Source organism: Mesocricetus auratus, unplaced genomic scaffold (assembly GCF_017639785.1).
Source record: "Mesocricetus auratus isolate SY011 unplaced genomic scaffold, BCM_Maur_2.0 Super-Scaffold_6730, whole genome shotgun sequence".
Lineage (NCBI taxonomy): Eukaryota > Metazoa > Chordata > Mammalia > Rodentia > Cricetidae > Mesocricetus > Mesocricetus auratus.
In genome coordinates, this window is record NW_024429184.1 from 12,873,021 (window position 1) to 12,897,207 (window position 24,187).

Here is a 24,187-nt window from a genome sequence, read left to right on the forward strand (position 1 = left end):
GTATGAGGTTAGGTCTGTGCAGAGGGTTGGCTGGTCGTGTGAGCGTCTTGATTCTTGGAACCCGAGGCTACGGCCTTATTTGAGGAAAGGGTCTTTATGGATATGAAGGAACTGTCAGAGGGAGTCATTCTGGGTTAAGAGTGGACTCCCGCCTGATGACAAGTGTTCTCACAAGAAACAAACATGGGCCAGAAAAAAATCTGGAGGCAGGAGTCAGAGGGACACAGAGGGGTGCCTGGAGCTCCTAAAGCAGGGGGATTTGGCCAAGTATTTCCTGTCCACATGTCTCCACATGAACAAATTCCTGTTGTTTCAAATCAGCCATTTGCCCCAGCAGCCCTGGGGAATGAGACAGTGGCTTCTGTTCTGAAAGCCACAGTTTCTCCTTCTTTAAGATGGATTCAGATATGAATACACTCACCTAAACTCACACAGTAACTCCCATCCCAGCATTTGAGTATCTGAGACAGGAGGGTCATGAGTTCAAAGCCAGCCTCGGCTACGTGTAGAGGCCATGCCCACTCATATTACCAAAAATGGAAAATGGATTTGTAAACATACATCAGATTTGGAGAAGGGTCTACCTCAAGCCAAGAGCCTGAAGAGCCCTGATTGTGAGCATCAGAAGTTCTGTGGAACCCTGCTTGTCACCAAGCCCTGTCCCGTCCCTCAGTCTTCTCTAGGCCACCATGCCAGCCCCTCCTGCTGCCACATGCCCCTCAGCCCAGCCTGGCAAGACCCTGACTCAGGAGCCTCCAAAGTCTGGAAATGACTCCCCAGACAGAGAGAGACACAGGCCCTCTGAGCTGTTACTGTCTGAGCCCCCAGAGCGAGACCGTGAGCTTGCATCTCACCCAGGAACTCGCCTTGCATGAGTCAGACTTGGAGAACTGAAGCCAGCAGTGTTTTGGGGACAGAGCCATTTCTGCCGCTGGGAAAGGACTGTGCTGTGTCCGTCTTTCTTATCTGCCTCTCACAGTGGACAGCACGCCAGCCGACAGTGGACTGCTCGTTCATACCAATTATTAAAAACGTGTGGCAGTTTCACATGCCGAGGAAGCGGAACGCATCCCCAGCCCCGGCTTTTGCAGAGTGATAGCACTGTCAAGAAACTCCTCGATAGGCTTGACTTCGTGGTCTGCCACCTTCCTGCTGTGTGACCTGGGGTAAAGCCCTGCTCTCTCTGAGCTCCGAGCCCACAGGGCAGGCGCACCCTCCCTCGTGGAGTCTCTGTGACCGTGAGCTGAGGTTACACATAAGCTGATAGGTCACATGACTCCAGCTTCCAGCCCCTGACCCACAGTGTCCTGACTCATGAGGAAGCTGGCTGCCCTGGCATCCTGAGGCACAGGGATGCAGCCTGTCAGCGTGGGAATGGAGCTCCTTCTGGTGCTTTCCATGGACACCCTCACGCCGTCTTGCAGATGAACGAATGTCACCGTGCACAGGGATGCAGCGTACCAGCGTGGGAATGGAGCTCCTTCTAGTGCTTTCCATGGACACCCTCACGCCGTCTTGCAGATGAACGAATGTCACCCTGCAGAACCTTCCATTCCTTTGGACAGCCATACACATGCTGGCTCAGGAAGCAACTGGGCTCCTCGTCTGTGCTCCCTGAAGCCAGGCTTGTTCACGCTTCAGGCTGCCTGACAAACAGGACAAAGGGCGGCAGAAGGCTTCTGTGCGTGGAGCTCCTCCCTGGGAAAGGCCCCTTTCCCGTCTCTCCCACATCTGCCTGGCTCAGGCCTCCGAACCCGTTCTCCATCCTGCATCTTCCCCAGCGATGACCCCCTTGGGCCAGCTTCCTGGGACTCAGCCCAAGGCGGTTTGCGAACCTGAGGGACCCTGGCAGCAGCACATCCCACCGCCACCCCGGGGAACTCCTAGAGCATCCACACCCCCTGATGGCCACACCCACATGCTCTTGTGGCTTGGAGGGCTCACCACACCTGTCCACGATGTAGGTGCCTCCTGGAGCTCGGCTGCCGGCTGAGGCATAAGGGAGAAGATGGTTTGTTCATCCCCCAACCCTACCTGGATCAGCACTCTGCAGGCCGCAGAGCCACGGCCACGGGTGAGGTACTGAGCCACCTTCCAGCGCTAGGGACAAAGAAGCCACTGGAAATGCCAGTGTGGGTGACGAGAACTGTAAAACCCAGCATAAGTCTGTGGAAGCCTAAAGGCGATGTCTTGGTGTCTTGCTGTCCTACCCTGAGAAAGAATTCACATGAAAAGGTGGGGGGAGCACCCCCTTCATCCCAAAAGCGCAAGCAGAATCGTGGTCAACAAAACTGCAGCAAAACATCGAGATCCACCCCCAAAACACTAAACAGAGTCACCATGTGACTGGAAAATCTGCCTCCCCCAATAGAAACGCAAGAGATAAGAAAATAGAAACGACGCAGAAGAGTGGGCCTGAATGCCACAGTGTTGCTGTCCAGATGCCAGGACAGCTCAGATATCTGTCAGCTGTAAACCCACAGCAAACTGTGGGACGGCAATGCAAGGGAATAGTATACAACTGTGCAAAGGAATGAAGCGCTGACACATGAGCACACTTGTGAGCTTTGTCCAGTGAAAGAAGCCATCCGCAAAACCCACTTAGTAATGACCCATCGGCAAGAAATGTCTACAACGAGAACCCACTGGGGGTCAAGGCATGGCTAGTTGGGTATGGGGGAGGGTAGAAGAGAAGTGACCACCAGTAAGTCATAAAGTCTCCAAAGACATAGTTGAGCCTGGAGCCCGAGCAACTGACCCCGAGGTCACCTCGCTATCTAGTGCACCACCTGGTAGGGGACAGCTGTGTCACCTGACCTAGCAACAGCGTCAGCTGGTTGTCTCATTGACTGGTATGTTCATCTGGCCAGGGAGGGGGTGACTGTGAGTGCTGGCCCCAGTCTGGCACTTTGTGCCTGTTTGTGACTCCCGTGGTGTTTGGGGGAACCCACGACAGAGGGAAACGCACCCCCCTTGCCTCTCTGCCACACACTCGCTCTATTTAATAACTGCTCTTATCAGCCGCCTGGCAGCCTCCGCGCTTCCTGTGCATGTTAATTACTTTATTAATTACTCTCCTATCTTGGGCGCTTACTGGCAGATCTCCGTGCGCTTTGTCTCCAGCGCACACCCATTCCACTTCCCCGCTGGCACACGTGAGCCCATGCGCTTCTCTGGGCCGCAGGAAACACGCGCCTTTCAATTAGTCCCGAGGCATTCAGCCTTCCTGTCTTCATCTCCACGGCATGGGAAGAGTGAGTCTACGCTGGCCCCAACCCAGGCCCATGCCATTGGGCTTCTGACATTGTTCCCCAGGCTTGATTTTTCTCACAGCTCAGAGAGCCCTAGAGCCTAGCACCAAGACAGGTGACATCCACTGAGAACTCTGGGAGAGGGCAGAGGAGGCATGGAGCCCTGGCGGGCCAGGTGGAGGGAATGCAGCGTGAAGCTGGATGGAGTCTAGGAACACATCCCAGGAGGCCAGTGTGTGCTAAGACCCTGACTTTATTCTGAGCACCAGTCACCTCCCAAAGTGTACGGGGTGGACGGCAGGCACAGTGACAGCATCCCGGGCAGCATGCAGCAGACAGACAGGAGGACCAGGCACGCATTCCTTGTCTCATGATGGCAAGAAGAAAAACATGACATAGTTAAATGACATAGAACACGGACCCCATCACATGTCCTAAAATCAAATAGAGGCAGGGGTTTTACAGTCCAAAGTTGAAGAAATCCTAGGAACTATCTCTGCCTCTTACTCGTGTGTGTGTGTGTGTGTGTGTGTGTGTGTGTGTGTGTGTGTGCGTGCATGTGCAAGCGTGGTACTTGAAGTCTAGAGAGTTTTACAATTTAAACTTTTGAATTAGTCCATTAATTGTAATGTTCTATCATAAGAAAAACTCTTAATTAGCATTTGTCAGTCCTCTGGCCCTCAGACCAGCTTCCTGTTTGTTCACACTTCCTGGTGCTCAAGGGCAGAGTCTCCCCATGGGTTCAGGCCTGCAGAAAGCTACAGGAGACCAGAACGAGGAGATGGGCAGAGGGGAAGATGAGGCTGCTGAGCCTTTCCAGTAAAACACAATGAGCTAAACCAAAGGCCCCGAACGCGTCACTGTTTTCCTTCTGCTTCACTTCAGCTAGATTGGCTTAAAATGGGGAAATCAGCGTTGCTGTAGTAAATCACAACACAAGGGTTTACTTGGCCATAAAATCTGAGTGTGATTTGTTCATTCTCCCGCCACGGGTGGAAGCGCTTAGCCCCACAGAGGCTCGGGATGTCATGGCTGCCTGCTTCTGCCAGCGCCCCAAACCCCTGGCCTCTCGAAGCTTTCCAGTCTCAGAACCACCAGACCTAAGTGAAGCTGGGATCCTAAACAAATGGCTTCACTACTCTGTGCCTCAGTTTCCCTATATAGCAGGAAGAAAAACTGTAAGTAGCATAGATGCGCTCCTGTGTGCGGAAGGAGACATGAGCTGTTCCGCATAGGAGCTTGAGTGTCTGTGGATGTGAGTCTTCACAGGGGTCCTCAGGAAGTCCTCTCCGCATGCAATGGGATGCTGAGGGGGCCCTTTCAAAGACTGAATGAGGTGGCTGAGCCCAGGGCCAATGTCACTGTGCTCCTCTGCTGGCAAGGCTCGGCCAGGCCATGGTAAGAGCCATAGCGTCTGCATAGCTGACACAGCAAAGGCGGAGTCCAGCTGTGAGTCCAGGTGGCTGTCCCGGACGGCCGTCTTCCCGGAGGCACTTCGCCATCTGGACCACGCGTCAGCCCAGGTGGGCCGTACTTCCACCCTCAGCCCATTGGCCAGGCTTAGTGAGATGGCCGTCGGCTGACGGTGGGGGCTAAGGCGTGGGGTGTAGCTGGGATGCCAGTGTCCAGTCTTTGCTGCCTTCGGAGCCCCCCATCATTGCTCCTCAGTCCCCCTCGCCCATAATTAGCACCCGTACTTCCTGTCCCACCGCACTGGGGTGGAGCCCCGTAAGATCATAGCTGTGGAAACTGAGCTGATGTTTCAGGCTGGCCTCCTCACTGGGCCAAACGCAGGTTACGTTCCCTTGGTGTTTCAGACGTCTGGCTTCCCCAGACGCATTCCTCTTCCCCTGCACCGCCGCTTCCTCAGGTTGGCCTCAGGTAATTAAGGTCGTGTATCAGTAGCCCTTGTGACCTAGTTTTGAAACAACATGCTGAGTGACACATCCTGCCTAAAAAGGAGACATGGAAAGGTCAGGAGGGGTGACAGGAGGTCGAGGGGGCCCTTCTCCTAGTAGAGGGGTGACAGGGGCCCTTCTTCTAGTAGCAAGAGGTGATGAGACACACCAGAGAGGGACGTGTGCAGTCGTACATGTGTGCAAGTGTGTGTGTGTACATGAGTGTGCATACGTATGTGTGCTGTGAGGCTCCTCAATGTGTGTTGCTACATAACCGAAGCAAGCTCAGGGGACAACCCCAGGCAAGTAGGATGCTGGACATGGAGAGGGGACATCAGGACGGACCCCAGGTCCCATGGAAGTAATAAGTAATGTAATAGTTAGGGTAGCTGGCTAGAGAAAGAATTAGACAATGCCCTGTGCAGGCAGAGTTGACATCTTACTCAGAAAGGAGCAGGCAGGGTGGATGGCTCCGTTCCTAACCTCAGAGCGGCTGTCCTGAGCTGCAGGAAGGGGCCCCGAGGACAGAGTGGAGGCATGTGGAGAGGCACCTGACCCAGACGCAGTTAGGCGAGAGGAGCGCCCCTCTGAAGTGTAACGGTGGGGAGGCTGGGCTGCCTTAGCTGGCAGTGAGCCGCTCACCACTAGAGGCTCACTGGAGGGCCAGAGGGGCCCTGGAGGATCCTGGCAGTGAGCCGCTCACCACTAGAGGGGCCCTGGAGGATCCTGGCAGTGAGCCGCTCACCACTAGAGGGGCCCTGGAGGGCCAGAGGGGCCCTGGAGGATCCTGCTCGGAGGCACAGTGACGCTTTTTTTAGCCCATTCCCTGAAGTGAACGTAACACCTCCCTGTGCTCTCTGCTCACCGTCCCTTACCGAAGGGCGAAGGGCGTGGGAGAGATGAGGGGAGAGCAGCTCTAGCCCGGAGCACCACGCCATCCCTAGTGACTCACGGCGGGCAGCAGTGTGGAGGAGCCCACAACCCCGGCCGGCCCAGAACAATGAGCCGCAGCGTGGAGCAGAAAGGGGCGCACACTCTGGCCACACGGGGATCCCCACTTCCCCCCAGTGCAGCAGCAGCCGCAGCAGCTATTTCTGGAACTGTCTTTACAGCAGCACCACACTTTCGGGGCTCCCAGTAAGATGCCTCATAGAATGACAAGAGGGAATCGAATGCCCGCATTGTTCTCGCCTGTGTTACCACGGGCGGGCGTGTGTGTCTGTTGGCCTTGTCGTCTTTTGTCTTCTCCGTTCTTACTTAAACACTCAGAACAACCCTCTAGCAGGTGATGCCAACATTTCTCCAAAGACAAGTCCGCATGCAGTGGTCCTGGCACAGCAGCCCTGGGCCAGCACGCCAGCCCACCAGCACGCCAGCACGCCAGCACGCCGGGGCCCCAAGGGAATTGCAGGCTGCCTTTAGCCGCATGCAAACTGCCAGTTTGGAGCAGAAGCATGGGTTAGGAGAGGGGACAACTAGACTCCACCAGGCAGCACCCTTCCTTTCTCCTTGGTGAGCAGGAATGCCCGGAGTCCCAGGGAGGAGCATGAAGAGCAAGGAGGGACCCAAGTGTCAGCTGTGTGGCCTTCGCTGCGGTCCACTGGGCTCAGTGCTTTCCTGCCTGGAGGGGGACTGAGGGCTGACGGCTATGGGATGACCAGGGTTGGTGGCAGATGGAGCTTACACACGGCAGGAGCAGAGTGGCCAGGCTGTGTCCTGGTCCCCTGGCACAGTGTCCTGATTGAAAGCCTCTTCACACCCTAGTTCTGCCACTGCCCTGTTCACGCTAGGCTGGGCTGGAACTTGACAGCCAGCATCGTCTAGAAGCAGCCAGGTTGAGCACTGAGTGAGGAGGGTGACGAGACTATCCGGCCAGGCCCCGGCCGAGCTGCGTACCCCTCATTGCCTCAAGGTCAAAGGCCGGGCAGGAGAGAGAGCCCTGCCCTGGCAACTATGGGGCAGGAAAGCCTGGGCATAGTCCTCTGAGAGCTGGTCTCACTTCTGAGGGTTCCAGATGTCACCTACAGTCAGAGGCAATTGTCCCCTCAGAGATCTTGTGACCTAGGGGTTAACAAAGCAGGAGGTAGATATGAAAATAGGGCTGGACAGGTTAGCTTGGCGTTCCCACCGTCCCCCGAGTTGGAAACACAAAGAATAAGGTATTGCACGGGGCAGTGCCAGCAGCTGCAGAAGCCACCCTGGCTGTGGGTACACGGAAAATGCCATGCAGAGAGCGCCCCATCCTGGGACACTCGAGATGTCCTGTTGGCACACCACACTGTTGGGTGCCCTGTGTTAGCACACAGGTCTGGAGATCCAGTGACCCTGGTGCTAGTGCCAGCTCGGGCCGAGGCTATGCCTCTGTGACCCGAAGCTTGTCACTCAACCTCTCTGAGCCTCACATAGGGGGTGTCCCGGAACCAGGCCCAGGATGAGGGATTAAAGAAGTAGGCCAATCACGTGACACACTTGGTGCAGAACCTGGCCAAGAGCAAGGGGTCAGTCTGTGTGGGGATTAGTGGGAGGAAGGGCGGGCCGTGGGGACAGAGGAGAGCACGGGTCAGCCGTTCCCAAAGCAGAGGCCTGGGGAGCGGCTGTGCATGCCCCAGCGCCTGAGAGGGGAGGAGGGACCCAACCCTGGGTGACCCTGAGCCAGGAGGTGCGGTTGGTTGGGTAATGGGAGCTGTCACAGAGACAGACAAGAGGATTAGGAGCTTTCCTGCAGCATGGAAGCTATTGGCATGGACGGAGGACCTGGGTGGTGAGGGACAGTTAGAAGTGAGCAGGTACTAAAGGCCCCAGGAGCCTGAGGCAGGAAGGAGCTGCCAGGGGCCAGACCTCCACCCAGGCCTGTGTGCCAGTCAGCCATGTAGCTGGCGGGTGAGGGACTACGTAGGTGTGAAGGAACCAGGGGACTAAGGAGACACAAGAGTCCAGGTCTCGCCTGGTGGGTAGCGACTGTGGCCACCCTTGGCAAATCTAGGCGCCGCGGCAGGTTGAAGGGAGAGGGCGGTGAGCTCACACTGGCAAATGCCGGGCCAGGGGGTCGCCCACAGGCAGGAGTTTGTGGGATGTAGGTGGAGATCCCTGAGAAGGACGCGCAGGGTGAGCAGAGGCTGGGAGGCCTGTGGTGATCAAAGGGTCTCCTGGAGGAGCCGCCCAGGGGCCGCTGGGAGCAGTCATAGCTTAGCGGGGCGTCAGAGCTGCTTCAAGCAGCACTGGGTGTGGAGCAGCAGGAGGCAAAGGTCAAAGGTCACAGGCTCCATCTCAGACTCAGGGAGGGAGAGAAGGCCAGAGAGAGTGGAAAGGAGGCGTTTCAGACCCACACTGGCCTCGCCTCTCATAGGGGACAGGAGTGACGGTGATGTGGGTCCGAGGTGATCTCAGAAGCAAACAGCTGGCTGCTTTCCTCCCTTCCGTCATGGCCTGTCGGTGCTGGGTGCAAGGCAAATGGCTGCTCCTTGCCATCCCACCTGTGCTCAGGACTTTGGTGACGTCACCTCGGCTAGCACTGAGCTGTGTCGGGGTCTAAGGAACACATGTCTGTCCTCACTCCTGCTGTCTCCATTCTCTCTGTCTCCAGCTGCTGTTCTATAGTGGCCCCAGCCTCTAACTGTGTGTCACAGCAGGCAAGTGGGAAGGGGACTCTACTCTCAGGAGGCCCCTGAATGCGCCTTCCTGCTGACTGCCAGCCCAAACTGCTGCCGGGCCCTGGAGTCCCCAACGCTGCTTTTATAGGGCTTTGGAGGAAATGGACTTGCTTTCCCAAGGTCAGCAGGGACACTGTCCACTCAGAATTGTCACTTCAGGTGACCGTGTGGATAATTACATTTCCCATGTCAACAGAGACCTCCCGGGAGGTTTACCTCCAACCCAAAACCAAGGCCTGGGAATCCTGTGTCTGCTGGATGCCTGCTCTCTTCAGAGCTTTCCTGTTGACCCCTGGGCCAGTTCCTGCTCACAGTCCCAGCACCCCTTACGCCCCTGCAGAGCTCCCTGGATGTTGATAGAATTTCCTGAACACGTGCTCACGGAGCGTAGTGTTCCTGAAGTAACGTCCCTCCAGCTTCGGGTGCGGCAGACCGTCCTCTGCACTCCTCAGGTCCCTGACTGCTCCTCATCCACAGACTTCATCTCTGCCTGCTCACACCAGGCTCTGGCACCTTGCTTAGAAAACCTGGGAGAAAAGCTCCTGAGAGCTGAGGAGACAGCTCCGCTGGTGAAGGCCCTGCCTTGTAAGCATGAGGACATGGATGCAATCCCCACAACCCATGTTAAAAAGAAAAAGCCAGGCTGGGCAGTGGTGGCTCACACCTTAATCCCAGCACTCAGGAGGCAGAAGCAGGCAGATCTCTGAGTTCAGGACCAACCTGACCTACAGAATGAGTTTCAGCACAGCCAGGGCTAGACAGAGAAACCCCACCAAGCATGTCGATGTCTGTAAGCCCAGTGTGGGGGACATAGAAACAAGTTCCCTGGGGTTCTCTGGCCACTCAGTCCAACAGGCAAGTTCCAGGCCAAATGAGAAATCCTTTGTCAAAAACCAAGCTTACCAGCTCCTGAGGAACAATAGTCAAGCTTTCCTCTGGCCTCCTCATCTTCACACACATATGCAGATATGTGCACATGCACCACACACACACACACACACACACAGAAGCAAAGGCAAAGGCTTCTTCAGGCTTCCTCTTGACTCTGAGACATAGTGGAGACATCACTTCCCATGAAGCCTACACTTGAAGGGCAAGCAGCCCACCCTCACTGTGGCAGCACTGAGCCAACCTTGGCTGACCCAAGCCAAGGTTACCCCATGCTGCCAAGGGCCTAGTGCTTTCCAAAGGAAGCAGGAAATCTGTGTCCCATATGAAGTTGCTGGAGTTTTACCCACTGGTGATGAGGCCTAGCAACGTTAAACACAGCACAAGTGAGGTAATGTGTCTGTAGGCTGCAAGCCACCCACGGCCACCGATCTCTCTCCCTCCTCTGAAGCATAAGGGCTGTCTCTACAAGTCCATACTCTTCTATTTCTGGCTGCTAGGCCTTCCTTGCACTTGTGGTGAGGGAATTATGTGTGCAAGACACTGGCCTCCTCTAACTTAGCAAGCTTGCTGAAGAATGTTCAATATGCAGACCCCCAGAAGACAATAAGCCCACAACCCCAACCCATAGTGAAACCCCCTTGAGGAGCACCAGTTGGTTTGGAATCAGTGGCTGTATCAAGGACGTCTTTCACCTCCCAGGATGCGAGACTAGCAGGGAGAATAGGTACACACTGTGCAGAGAGAGGGTCTGTCTCCCTGAGAACAGCGCGGAGTTCATTTGGTGAGTATGAAAGGAAACTGATATTTCCCACATACTCTGTAGGAAGGCTCTCTGACCTGGACTTCGTCTCTGCCTCGCTGTCTCTCTTGCTGTGAGCCCTCACTCAAGTGCCTTGTCCACTCTGATCTACATGGATATAAAATTCCCTGTCATACTGCCAGAGGTCAATCCATGAGAGCTTGTCATATGAGAGTCTGCAGCAGCTGCAAAGAGCGGAAGACACTAGGACATTTGGCTGCATTGTCAACCTCAATCCCTCCACAGCTGTGGCCCTCACGGAGCTTCGGAATGTCCATGGACCCCAAGATCATACCCAGAATTCCTTTGAGAATGGAGAGGTCCTTGCTGCCTCAGCCAAGGCCCCCGCTGCCCCATTTCACGCCCAGTTGTCAGCGCCTTCCCTCACTACTTTCTGGACACAGCACAATGGTCCAGCCTCGGCCTTTGCCCAGGCTGGTCCCTCCAGCACAGGACAGAGCCAGAACACTGTGCCAATATTTACCATAAGTCCTTCCGTGGACCTCAGTTTCTCTAATAAGAAAAGAACTATATTTGTGCATACACTTCTTAGTGTTTGCAAACTGAGTCAAGGGGAAGAGAGTGACTGTCCCAAGTCTGGAGGACACCATGGTATTTGGTGCTTAGAGTCTTGGGTATCCCTCAGGAGTACCTAGAAATGACTTCCCTGTCCCATCTGTGGTTCAGGGGTTGGGGGTAGTAATCAAAGGGGAGGGACTTGTAATCAAAGCATTCAAAGAGGAATTCTTGTTCCCGGTAGCTTTGGTTTAACTCCTTTAATCCCAGTGCTCAGGACTGAGGCAGGTGGGTTTCTGAGTTTGAGGCCAGCCTGGTCTACAGAGCAAATTCCAGGATGGCCAGGGCTACATGGAGAGACCATATCTTGAAAAACCAAAGAGAAAGAAAGAAAAGGAATTATTCTTACCTGAAGTGACAATTTCTAGCCTTGCTGCTTCCGAGATATAGAGCTGCTGCTAAGATAAGCAGCCTAGTTCCTGAGGCTTCTGGAAGGTTCCTCCTGGCTGGGGCACTCCACAACTCTGTGCAGTTGAAGATAATAATGACAGTTGACGCCTCAGGAGGCCTCTCAGCTTCTGTGGGTGGTACACTCAACTGTTAGCAACCTCCCTTCATCTCCTTGCTGGCCCTGGGTCTGCAGGTGAGGAAACCAGGGCTCAAAGAGACCTGCGTTCAAAGTCACACAGCTGTGGAGTGATGGCATCTGTGCTCTCTCTCTCTCTCTCTCTCCTCTCTCCTTTCTCTCTCTCCTCTCTCTCCTTTCTCTCTCTCCTCTCTCTCTGTCTCTCTCTGTCTCTCTCTCCTCTCTCTCTCTCTCTCTCTCTCTCTCTCTCTCTCTCTCTCTCTCTGTCTCTCTCTGTCTCTCTCTTTCTCTCTCTCTCTCTCAACCCAGGCTTTCTTGTTGGGGTCCTCCATCTTGCCCAAAAGACGTAGTTGACTCACCGGCCCCAGGAGAAAAAAAGGCACTGAAAATAAGTCCCCAAAAAGTTACATGTCCACCTGCATGCACACACACACACACAGGCACACACATGCAGGTATACACACACCTATACATACTCATAGCAAGAAGAAAATCTACCAATTTTAACCATGTGTTTCAAAAATTGATTTTCATATTTAAGATATGAGGCGGGAGCCAGGCATCAGTGGCGCACGCCTTTAATCCCAGCACTGGGGAGGCAGAGGCAGGCGGATCTCTGTGAGTTCGAAGCCAGCCTCGTCTACAGAGAGAGTTCAGGACAGCCTCCAAAACAATACAGAGAAACCCTGTCTCAAAAAATAAACAAACCAAAAAAGATATGAGGCAGGAACAACCCATGAAGGAAGCTCTGCCAGAGAAGCTGGTCACGGGGAAGGAGGCCGCAGAGAGCTGGTCACAGGGAAGGAGGCCACAGAGAGCTGGTCACGGGGAAGGAGGCCGCAGAGAGCTGGTCACAGGGAAGGAGGCTGCAGAGAGTTGGTCACGGGAAAGGAGGCCACAGAGAGCTGGTCACGGGGAAGGAGGCCACAGAGAGCTGGTCACAGGGAAGGAGGCTGCAGAGAGTTGGTCACGGGAAAGGAGGCCACAGAGAGCTGGTCACGGGGAAGGAGGCCACAGAGAGCTGGTCACAGGGAAGGAGGCTGCAGAGAGTTGGTCACGGGAAAGGAGGCCACAGAGAGCTGGTCACGGGAAAGGAGGCCGCAGAGAGCTGGTCACGGAAGGAGGGTCTCTCCTTCCAAGGAGCAAGCTACCCACTGGAGCCGCAAGGTGGAAGATCTGAGAATACTGTGCCTGGCCACATCAGGCTTACCCGACCACCTCTGCCCCTTCCTGAACCCAAATCCTAACCCGGGTCCACCACCCAGCCCCCTCCAGGGGCACACACAAGTCCCGGATGCCAAGTCTGCTCCAGTGTCGGAGCTGTGTCATGACTCCCCTGTGCCTAGTCTGGTTTTTTTTTAAGATTTATTTATTTATTATGCATACAGCGTTCTGTATGCCCACAGGCCAGAAGCGGGCACCAGATGTCATTACGGATGGTTGTGAGCCACCATGTGGGTGCCGGGAACTGAACCCAGGTCCTCCAGGAGAGCAGCCAGTGCTCTTAACCTCTGAGCATCTCTCAGTCTGTGCCTTGTCTTTGTTCTCCCTGCTATAGGTGTGCAGGTGACAAAAGGGACCTTTATTTTTACTGTTGTCTTAAGATTTACTTTACTGTTTGACTGTAACCATGCCAGTCTGTGAGCGCAAGTGCCAGCAGAGGCCAGGGAGGGCATCAATCCCTAGGACCTGGAATTTTGAACACTTGATTGCTGTCATCTGAGTGCTAGGATTCGAACCCTGGTCCTTCCACAGAGCAACCAGTGAGTGCTCTTAACCACTGAGCCAGCTCTCCAGCCCCAGGAGTCTCATTTTTAACACAGAACTTCTAACCGTAGGCCCAGCCTCCCCTCATTGTCATAATCCTTCACTGAGGTCGTCGAGATGGCTCAGTGGGTGAAAACACTTGACCTGCCAGCCTGACCTCCTGAGCCCAGTCCGCCATGGCGGAAGGAGAGCTCCAGCTCCCCAGAGTTGCCCTCTGACCTCCACGTGCACTCGCGCATACAGAGTAATGTTTTATTTTATTTTCATCTTAGCCCTTTAGAGGTTGTGCTGGCCCCGAACAGTCTGTTAGCCAGCAGCATCGCAGATCAGCATCTGCTGAGAAGCCTAGCCTCCCCAGCCTGGCAGCCCTGTGCACCTGTGCCTGCATTGTCCCAAGACCCCTGGGAGCCCTGCACTCATCTTGCTCAGCAAGCATGCTGGCCGGGCTTGTCACAGGCACCCGCCCTGGCTCCTTCGGTTCTAACCAAGTCCTGGCCACATCAGGCGTCTCCACTTGTTCCTCCCTGTGTTTGGGGATCTCACTTTACATCAGAACCTCTCAGAGGAGCTGACCCGAGACAGACCCCCTATCTGAGCTTCCCACAAGACACCGGGCTCTTTGGGGGAGCACCTGTTACCTCTGCTACTCATAGAGTGCTGTGTAGCTTACGAACATCTGTGTTGACTAGGACAGTGGCATCAGAGAGGTCTTGGACACCCAGTGTCTAGTGCCTGCATGGTGTGCAGCAGGCACCTGGGAAAAGAAGGAAGTGTTACTTTGACAGAGTAAACGAAGGACAGGGATAGCCGCCCTCCAGTGACCCGGCTGACCAGTGAGTGAGGGCGGGGGTGCTGGGAGATAGCAGCTGTGAGCACAAGAATTCATCTCCAGAGCCCAGGTAAAAAGCCGGGCATGGGATTACATGCTCGCAATCTCAGAGCTGGGGCGGGGGAGACAGGCAACCTCCTGAGGCTTCCTGGCCAGCCAGCTTAGCCTAACTGACAAGTCCCAGGTCCCACTGAGAGACAGGAGACCCTTTCTCAGGAAAAAAAAAAGTGGATAGGTCCTGAGGAACAACACCGAAGACTGACTTCTGGCCTCTGTGCCTGCTGACATGCACAGGAACACACACACAAACGCACATGCACACACACACACACACATACACATGGACACACACACACATGCGCACACACATACACACATACACATATACACACACACCAATAAGAGGCTCCATTTGTATCTGAGATGCGAGAGCCTGGAAAGGGGCTTGCCAAAGGTCTCCCAGTAAGACTTTAGCAGGACCAAGGTCTTTGTCCTTTCCGGCCTGCGTGTGTGGACCCAGGCCCTGACCTGCCTGCCCACGAGTGCTTCCTGACAATGTAGGATGTGTCCAGGGGCCGCTGACCTACATTGTCAGGAACTGCATCCTGCAGAGAGACTCTGGCCAGCTGCTCTCCTGCCGATGCACAGATGAGTTAGGCTTTCCCAGGCAGAGTGTGAGCATACCACCCACTGGGCAGTGCTGGACCAGGAGCCAACATGTCTACCCTCCGCCATCCTAAGCAGGTGTCCATAGAACGCTGACAGTCAGGCAAGCATACCCTGCAGCACCAAAACTCAGCCTTCTCAGAGTGTCAGGGGTCCTAAAAACCTCTAATGTTCAACAGTGAAGTCATTCCCCACTGGAGCACAAATCGGGTTCATACCCACTGTCTCCTTAGAGCTTAGCATGATGCTAAGGAGAAGCCGGGCAGCGTGGGTTGGGTTAGCAGGGCAAGTGGTGAGGCTGGGAGAAGAACCAGACAGTCCAGACTTAGCAGCTGGAGAGCCTGCAAATCTTCACAGGCAGTCATCCCGAGCAAGCGCAGCACTGTGAAGCCAGAGGAGATGTAATCCTTGGAGGAGAGGTAGGCCGGAAGCCCAGGCGCAGGCCCTGGGCTGTGTGGACAGCCCAGTGAGACAGCCCTTCATAGCTGCCCTGGAAACTGAGCGGTGTCTCTACCACAGTGCTTGGACTTCTGGCCTCTGTGGCCTATTCGGGACAGTGGGCAATTCCCTTAGTCCCAGGGAATGCCTCTGACAGCTTCCCTGTTTGCAGCCTCACTGAACTTCTGTGTTCCCAGAAGCTGGTTGGTAATCCGCAGCATGCCACGCGGATCTCTGGTGACCTCTAGTGGCATTTTGGCGCACAACGCTGAAACCTCAAAAGCGCTCAGGGGGGCGACTCGTCCTCTCCTGGACCCTAGTCTGACTGGGACCCGGGATGACCCAACAGTGGCTTTCTTAGCGTGCTTTGAGATTCAGGACCAGGGTCGCTCGGCTGTGTTCAGAGACTCCCGTCACCCCCTAGCCTCACAGGAACAGGAACCTCATCGCTCCTGAAGTTACCCCCGTCCCCGGCACGGTGACGGACGGCCGTGGGGCCGCAAGAGGGCCACGCGAAAAGCCGAGTCTGAAGGGCGGTTTCCAGGTCAGCACCTGTAACACGGGGAGGAAAGGAAGAACCGGGCCCCTGGCCCCCAGGACCTCTGCTTGTCTGAACTCCGAATGGGTTCTGCCTCTGTGGCCCCGCCCCTCCGCAGGCCAGGCGGTGACAGAGGGGCTGCACCGGGGACAGAATGGTTGGTGTGCGATTTAAAGAAGTCAGATGGGAGGATACGGAACTGAGTGAGGGTAGAAAGAAAGGTTCCGGGGTGGACGCGGGCAGCAGCGCCAGGTCGTGGCAATTCCGTGGCCGTTTCCTGATGGGACAAGGACCAAGGGACTTACTAGAGGAAGGCAGATATTTGGGGAGTCAATGGCATGTAGAGCAGGGAGCAGAAGTCCACTCCACAGCTGGGGCGTCACGCTCAGCCCTAGATCGGCAAAGACTCGATCTGCTATAGGGTCAGGTGGGAGAAAGTGTGGGTGGTGTGTCCTCCATGGGCTGACCCTCAAGACTCAGACAGACAGCTCAGAGTTGTGTATTCTGAGGGGCCAAGAGGAAAAATGAGGACTGCAGCAGATAAGCTACAGGAGGAGGAGGTTTAGTTCAGTAATGACCCGTGCAGCCATCTCCCCAAGGGGCAGGTGGGGTTCCTATCACAGTGTAAAGGAGCCAGGCAGGCACTTTCAGCCTCCACCAATCCGGTTCTCCTTACATTGAATAGTAAGTGATGTATGTCAGCACCCTCCACACCGAGTCTGAAGCCATCACGAATGGCTACCTTTAGTCTAGAGCAGCAGACACAATCATCGTTAATGGGTCTGCAGCTCACATGCCCATGGAGGCCTCTGCTCCTACATCCTGATGTCTGTGTGGTTGTCACTGCTGACCATGGGAACACATCCATTCTGTCTCCTTATTTAACCACGAAAGTTGTCAGGAAACCATTGCCCACGATGAACTCATCCCAGCCACTGGGGGGGTCGTGAAGGGTCATCTCCAGCCCAGGCCACTCTGACTTTGCAATCTGGAGGTCACCTCGAGAACATAGCAGTCCTGCTCACATACGGACCTCACATACGGACCTCAACCCCATGGACTCAAAGAAGTTAGGCTAATGTCTTTCTGTGGCTTGGCACAGCTAAGGGTGTAGAGCTCAAGAGTGCGTGCAGCCAAACAATCTGAAGAAAAGATGGCTGAGCCCACAGGCTCCAAGGGAGCCAGGTTTTCCTGCTTCCCTTTGGGAACGCCATCTTCTCGCACCCACAGGAACCCAGGCAGTGCCTGCCTCCGAAGCCAGGCCTAGAAAGCAGCAAGGTGATGGAGGGCTTCTAGTCTTGCTTTCTATGGGTCCACCCCTTACTGCCAGGCACACCTTCAGCCTGAACACCCTCCTCTGACAATATGCTCTTGGGGGCCCACTGGACGGGCAAACATTTGCTAAAAGAGGTCGACTGTGCTTAGTAAGCTTTGCTGGTTTTTGTCCATGAGTGGGTTCCGAAGCTGCATCGTGGGACCAAGCAAGCGAGTAAAGATGGTGACTTGGTTGGAAACCAGAGATCTCACTGTGAGAAGAAGATGGAATTAGGGAAGGGGAGAGGCAAGCGAGACCTCTGAGGTGTGGCTCTATCTGTAAAATAGATGGATATGGAACAGATGATAGGTAGGTAGGTAGATGATTGACAGATGGTACTAGATATGTGGGTGATAGATAGATGATTGACAGATGGTACTAGATATGTGGCTGACAGGTGATTGACAGATGATACTAGATATGTGGATGACAGGTGATTGACAGATGATACTAGATATGTGGATGACAGATGATTGACAGATGGTACTAGATATGTGGGTGACAGATGATTGACAGATGATACTAGATATGTGGATGACAGATGATTGACAGATGGTACTAGATATGTGGGTGACAGGTGATTGACAGATGGTACTAGATATGTGGATGACAGATGATTGACAGATGATACTAGATATGTGGATGACAGGTGATTGACAGATGGTACTAGATATGTGGGTGACAGGTGATTGACAGATGGTACTAGATATGTGGGTGACAGATGATTGACAGATGGTACTAGATATGTGGATGACAGATGATTGACAGATGGTACTAGATATGTGGGTGACAGGTGATTGACAGATGGTACTAGATATGTGGATGACAGATGATTGACAGATGGTACTAGATATGTGGGTGACAGGTGATTGACAGATGGTACTAGATATGTGGGTGACAGGTAATTGACAGATGGTACTAGATATGTGGGTGACAGGTGATTGACAGATGGTACTACATATGTGGGTGACAGATGATTGACAGATGGTACTAGATATGTGGGTGACAGGTGATTGACTGGCGGATGGTAGGTGAAGGGTACATAGATGATAAGTGAATGATACATGATGATAGACGATTGATGGGTAAATAGGAAAATAATTGATAAATGTTTAAATAATAAAGACAGGTGATAAATAGATGCTAGAATAATAACTGATACTTAACTTAATAGCTAAGACTGATAGATGATAGATATATGCATGCATGTACACATATATACATAGTCATATACATATGACTAAAAGTAATGATACCCTAAGACAGTGAGCCCACAAACTCCTCAGATGTTGGTTTCTAAACACCATTGCACTGAAAAGAAAAATAACCAGTTTCAATGCTGAAGCAAGAGAAATGCCAGGGGAGCTGAGAACATCCTGTACCAAGAAATAAGAAAGTGTCCAAAAAATAAGATGACAGGAACACGTGGGAGAAACATCAGAGGCAACAGAAAGGCGTTTTCCACCGGCCAAATCTGCATAAACTTGAGTCAAATGCACAGTGACAGCAATGGGTTGTAGCGAGGCCATACGTAAGAGGCAGAAAGAAAGTGCTGTTCTGCGTGTGTGCAGCAGAGGGTGGCGTGTCCAGACGGGGTGGCAGTTAGCAAACCCTGGATCACGGTCCCCAAAGTCACTAGCTCAGGACTAATGTGGGAAACAGGATCTTCACGGGGTCTCGAGGTGGCTCTACCAGGTGACTCACAGAGAGGACATGGTACCCTTCAAGTCGTGAGACCACCACAGCCATGTGAGCACACTTAACATCACCAGTCACTGGACAAGGTGCCATCTTACACCCTGAGGTGACATACGGGGGTGGGGGGACATCTCTTTTGCAGGATTCCTGCCCAGCATGCATAACCTGAGGTCAGCCACGACAGCAGCCGGCAAATCCACATCAAGGGATACTTAACAACACTTAACTGAGCTGAATTCCTCAGGAATACAGATAAAATGAAAGACCAAAGTGGGCTGGGGCATTGTTTGAGACTAAAGCAAACCAGGGAGACACAAGAAAATGCAATGCAGGCTGAATCCTGCTTTGGAAAAAAACAAAAAACAAAAAGCATGAGATGCCTTGAAGGAAGCATTGGGCCCACGGGTAGATTGTAAGGGAGGCTGACAGAGAACAGACCATGCCATTGATCCAGTTCCAGAGGTGAGCATGTGGCTGCTGGAGATGTCCCCAGCCTTGGCAAACACAGGCTGAGATGTTTAAGAATGGAGAGTTAGGACGTCTGAAGACACGTGTCCAGAATAGCTTGTTCTAGTCCCTAGCATCTCTTTGGAGTGAGCGCTGTCAAAGAGCATCAGCAAACGGCACAGATCTCTGGCATGCCTCAGGACTGGCTGCCTGGAGTTAGACACCCACCTCTTGTCCAATCAGCTTTCGCCCAGACTGCATCATGTGATATAGAACATGGCTGCCATCGAGGCCTCTTCAATGTATGTCTTCCTAGAAGGTCGTAGTGGGCCTTATGCATGGCTGGGCCAAGCTATTCTGTAACTCCAGCTGCCCGAGCTCACTGTGGAGACTCCTCCGACCTCCTCCACTTACAGCCGGTCCTCTCACTTGATCTTTCAACAAGCCCAACACATCCCTCCTCTGGACTGAGTTCTTTCTGGAATTTTCTTACTATAATATTTGTGTTAACTCTTTGAAAATGCCATACAGTCTATTTTGATCGTATTCCATACACACACACACACACACACACATGCACGCACACACACGCACACTCTTCCCCCAACACCTCCCATATCCACCCCATCTTCCTACGCCCCCTAGTTTTGTGCCCCTCCCCCTCTCATATAGCCACAGAATCCAGTTTGTGATGGTCACACCTTCCTGGGCGTGGACCAACCACTGGAACATAGCCCACCTACTAGGGATCACACCCTTAAAGAAAACTCTGTTTCCCAGAAGCCATCAGTAGGCCACAGCTCCCCAGTAGAAATAAGGAACACTTCAGGAATTTGACTGAATAATCTCCCTTTTCAACTTTTTAAAAATCAGAATTGTCTTATTAAAATAAGTGGCCAAATCTGGCTTATGGGGGCTGTCAGGGCCCAGACTCTGACTCTTAATTCTAGTGGTGGTGTTGGCTTCAGCAGCACAGACGTTAAACTGGAACGGTACCTATGGGATCAGCACGGCCCCTATAAGCCAAATTTGGCCACTTATTTTAATAAGACAATTCTTTTTTTAAAAAAGTAGAAAGGGGAGATTATTCAACACAGGCACACTGGGAGAGGGACAAAGAGATCCTGTGAACCCCTCCCAAGTCATCCCTGGGTCCTCACACGAAAAGCACAGAGGAAGGAAGACACAGCGAAGCATTTCTAGTCAGGGGGTAGTGCAGACCATCCTCGCAACACCGTTGTTCAGACTCCGGTCTGTCCTGCAAGGTGGTCTGATACGCTGTGGGTAACCTCTTTCTGGAGACAAGCTCTTCAGCTGGCTGGCAGCAGACTTCAGTGAGGGTCCTGTGGGACATTCCAATTCCTTGGGGCGCCTTGTTACCGAGAGGCAGGAGGGGCACAAAGATCTTCAGAATAGTCTTCATTTCCACCAGGAGGGCTCAAGGTCTTGTAAAAGCCTGGGGACACAGCACTGACTCAGCCCTCTCCCTGAGCACCTCTGTCTAAAGTTGGACAGGTATGAGGAAGCCTCGGGACCAGGATTCAGGCTTGAGTTACATCCATCGAGCGGAACACAGTTGGTTCCTTCATCCCACCATGGGAATGCAGAGGTCTCCCGATACGCCACTGGTTATGGAGTATGGGAGCAAAGGGGGCCTTTGACAAGGTTCTCTGCTGCTGGAAGATGGCCAGTAGATCCCTGGGGTTTTTGTTTTCTCTTCATGCAGCCGGACCCAGCAGGCCGGGACATCTCCATCCGCCCACTCCTGGAACACTGCGAAAACACCCACATGACCATCTGGCTTGGCATCGTCTACGCCTACAAGGGGCTCCTCATGGTAGGTGCCAAGCAGGAGGCAGAGTTTGGGGACACTTCTTTGCCAGGCCTGTTTCTCCTAGGGGCCTTCACAACATGAAAATAAACAGAGTATCCCCCATATGATTAAGCCCTTAGTCTCTGTGGGGCCCGGTCTCAGACCCTGCCACAGCTGGAGGAGACAGGCAGAAATATGTCCCAGTTTCCCTCCTGAGGCAAGGCTGTGTTTCCTCTATGGGCTGTAAGGAAGAGCCCTTCCAGGACTCCCCCAGTGAAGGTGGCTCCAGGCAGTCCTTGACTTGTGATTGGTGACTCATCTCTAACTCCTCCCCTCTTCTCTCTTAATCCCTATCGATGGATTTAGGGACCAATTAGATGATCTGGAAAAAATTCCATTCACAGATGTCTAATTGTACCTCCAAAGACTTCCCCACCCACACACACCACCACCAATAAGGCCACCTTCACCACTTCCACGGATCTGGATGTGGGTATACCTGTGAGGGCCACTGCAGATCACAGATGGCTTGTGTTGCCAGAAAGTTCTTCCTAGTCTTGGCTCAGCACCTGTGAATCCTCACTGCCTGCCTGGAAGGTCTAAGAACGTATGACCATGTCCTGCCGACAGTGACACCCCTCAGAGACCTGCAGACATCCTGCACTGTACAACTCTCTCGTGCTGGTTTGATACATCCCGGCCAGGCTCCCACCAAGCTGTCACTCACCACCATGGGCCCCACCCAGGCAGGTCCCTGCATCTGGCCAATCCTGTGCTTCTTAGTCCGAGAGGAGACACAGTCTCTGGGGACTGAAGGAGTCATGTATGAAGAACCCACGCAGTGCAGGCTTCTCCAGCGGACGATGGCTTCCTCCCCTCACCCGAGTTGTCTGCTTCCAAGGCAGGCGTCTCCTAATGAAGGGATTTCAGAAACAACCTGCAGCACGGTGTAGGGACACAAACCTGTAATCCCAGTGTTACTGAACCTGAGGTACCACCAAATCTATATGAAAAGCAGAAAGGGAAGGTTTTCAATGTGAAAACATTGATGAGAGAGAGAGAGAGAGAGAGAGAGAGAGAGAGAGAGAGAGAGAGAGAGAGAGAGAGAGAAATCTAGTGACACCCCATCCCACCACGTTCTAAGTCCATCTCCAAGGTCTGGAAGGGAGGTTAAGGTTTAGGTTGTATGCACCTAAGCAGTCCTGGTCAAGGTGTGGTCCTGCCCACCCTTGACCCATCCTTGCATCTCCTGTGAGCTGTCTGATAGTTAAAATCTCTTTTCACGGGCTGGAGAGGTGGCTCAGAGGTTAAGAGCACTATCTGCTCTTCCAGAGGACCTGAGTTCAATTCCCAGCAACCACATGGTGGCTCACAACCATCTGTAATGAGATCCGGTGCCCTCTTCTGGCATCCAAGCAGAACAGTGTATGAATGATAAATAAATAAATCTTTTTTAAGTCTTTTTTCACTAGCAATGTTCCTCTCAGGCTGGCCAGGCCTTCTCTTCTCTCCAGTGAGATTCCCGGAGGAATTCTAGTTCCGTTGGGTCCATTGCTTCAGTAGTCTGGTAATCAAAGTGAGGCTCGCACATGTCTCTTTAGATACCTCATCCCTACCTGGATGGAGGCCAAGGCAGTGGGATGGAGAATTCAGGGCCAGTCTGGGCAAAACCCAGTTTCAAAAAGGTAAATAAATAAAGCAATAGATCAGAAAAAAGTACTGGATCAGGCTGCTACAGGACACACTGAGAGAAAAGGACGGGGTGGGAAGAGGAAGCCACCATTACAGTACTGTCCATCTAAGAAGCTCATTCAGGACTCCCCATCTTAGTTGGGGTTTCTGCTGCATGGAAGAGACTCCACGACTGTGGCAACTCCTGTAAGGGAAACATTTAACTGAGGGGGTCCACTTTCAGCTTAGAGGTTCTGTCCATCATCACCATGGCGGGAAACACGGCAGTGAGCAGCAGACACGATGAGAGACTGCTACATCTTGCCAACAACAGGAAGTGAACTGAGACGCTGGGTGGTATCCTAAGCATGAGAGACCTCAAAGCCCACTCCCACAGTGACACACTTCCTCCAACAAGGCCACACCCATTCCAGCAAAGCCACACCTCCTCACGGTGCCACTCTCTATGAGCTCGTGGAGGCCAATTACATTAAAATGGCCACGCAGCCCCACCTCACCCAAACAGAGGCCCTGGGGGACAAGTGTCACCCCATGTCCCAGATGAGAGGGGAAGCAACTGTTCGGAGTCCCGCGGCCAGTGACTCCTAGAGATCAATCCAAATCCTCTGGCTCGCCTACCCTGCTTCTACCCCACGATGCCAGACGAAGTCGCCCCCGGAGAGCAGGGTCGTCACAGCGATGAGAGCCATGAGTGCCCTGACCCACGAGGTGAAGCAGGTGGGCGAGGTATCGGTGAGAAAGCCCCAGGACCCTGCACCTGTGGGAGTCTCAAGCCTCCCCTTGCCTCCCTCACCACGCAGGGGTGCAGAAGTGGACTGCCCCTGTGGCCCACCCTCCCTCCGAGCACTGGGAGGGCTGGAGCCTGCCTACCTCTGTCCTGTTCACTTCTGTAGGGAGACGCACATGAGAGGAAGCCACAAATAATAAATAATGGCAATTGGAGATGTGCGCAGTCTCCCCCAGCAAGCCGGCTCCAGAGGTGCTGGGATGAGGGCTCCCACGGCCTGGCCACGCCCGCGGCCACGCCCACGACCACGCCTCCCGGTCTAAGATGGCTGCTGCAGTACCACCCACGCCATCCCCTCCAAGTGTCAGGAAGAAAGAATGCCACTCTTAGGGCACAGCATCACATTCCCTCTTCGAGGGCATTGTCCAGAGTCTGCCACATGCCAACTCCACTTCGAGAGAATGGGAAACGTCTCTTTGTTCTGGGTGCCTCTGCACACAGATGGGAGAAGTTGGGTCGCAAGGCACCTGCCTGGCCTGCTAGGAAAATACTAGACTGGGCCCCCTGGACTTCCATAAGCACAGTCCACTCCTGCCACTCCGTGGCCGCCATCTTTCCTCTCTGTGCCTCAGTGTTCTCCAGAGAGTGAGAGAAAACACTCAAGAG

At 53.6% G+C, this 24,187-nt stretch overlaps 1 protein-coding gene across 2 annotated transcripts in view; it reads left to right on the plus strand.

Moving 5' to 3' along the window:
* Nucleotides 1–24,187, plus strand: part of Gabbr2 (gamma-aminobutyric acid type B receptor subunit 2) — a 360,155-nt gene that overhangs the window by 316,071 nt on the left and 19,897 nt on the right. For both annotated transcript variants that reach the window (XM_040738666.1, XM_040738668.1), the window contains one exon: nt 21,016–21,126. In XM_040738666.1, coding sequence (XP_040594600.1) covers nt 21,016–21,126 — 111 coding nt within the window. The remainder of the gene's footprint in view (nt 1–21,015; nt 21,127–24,187) is intronic.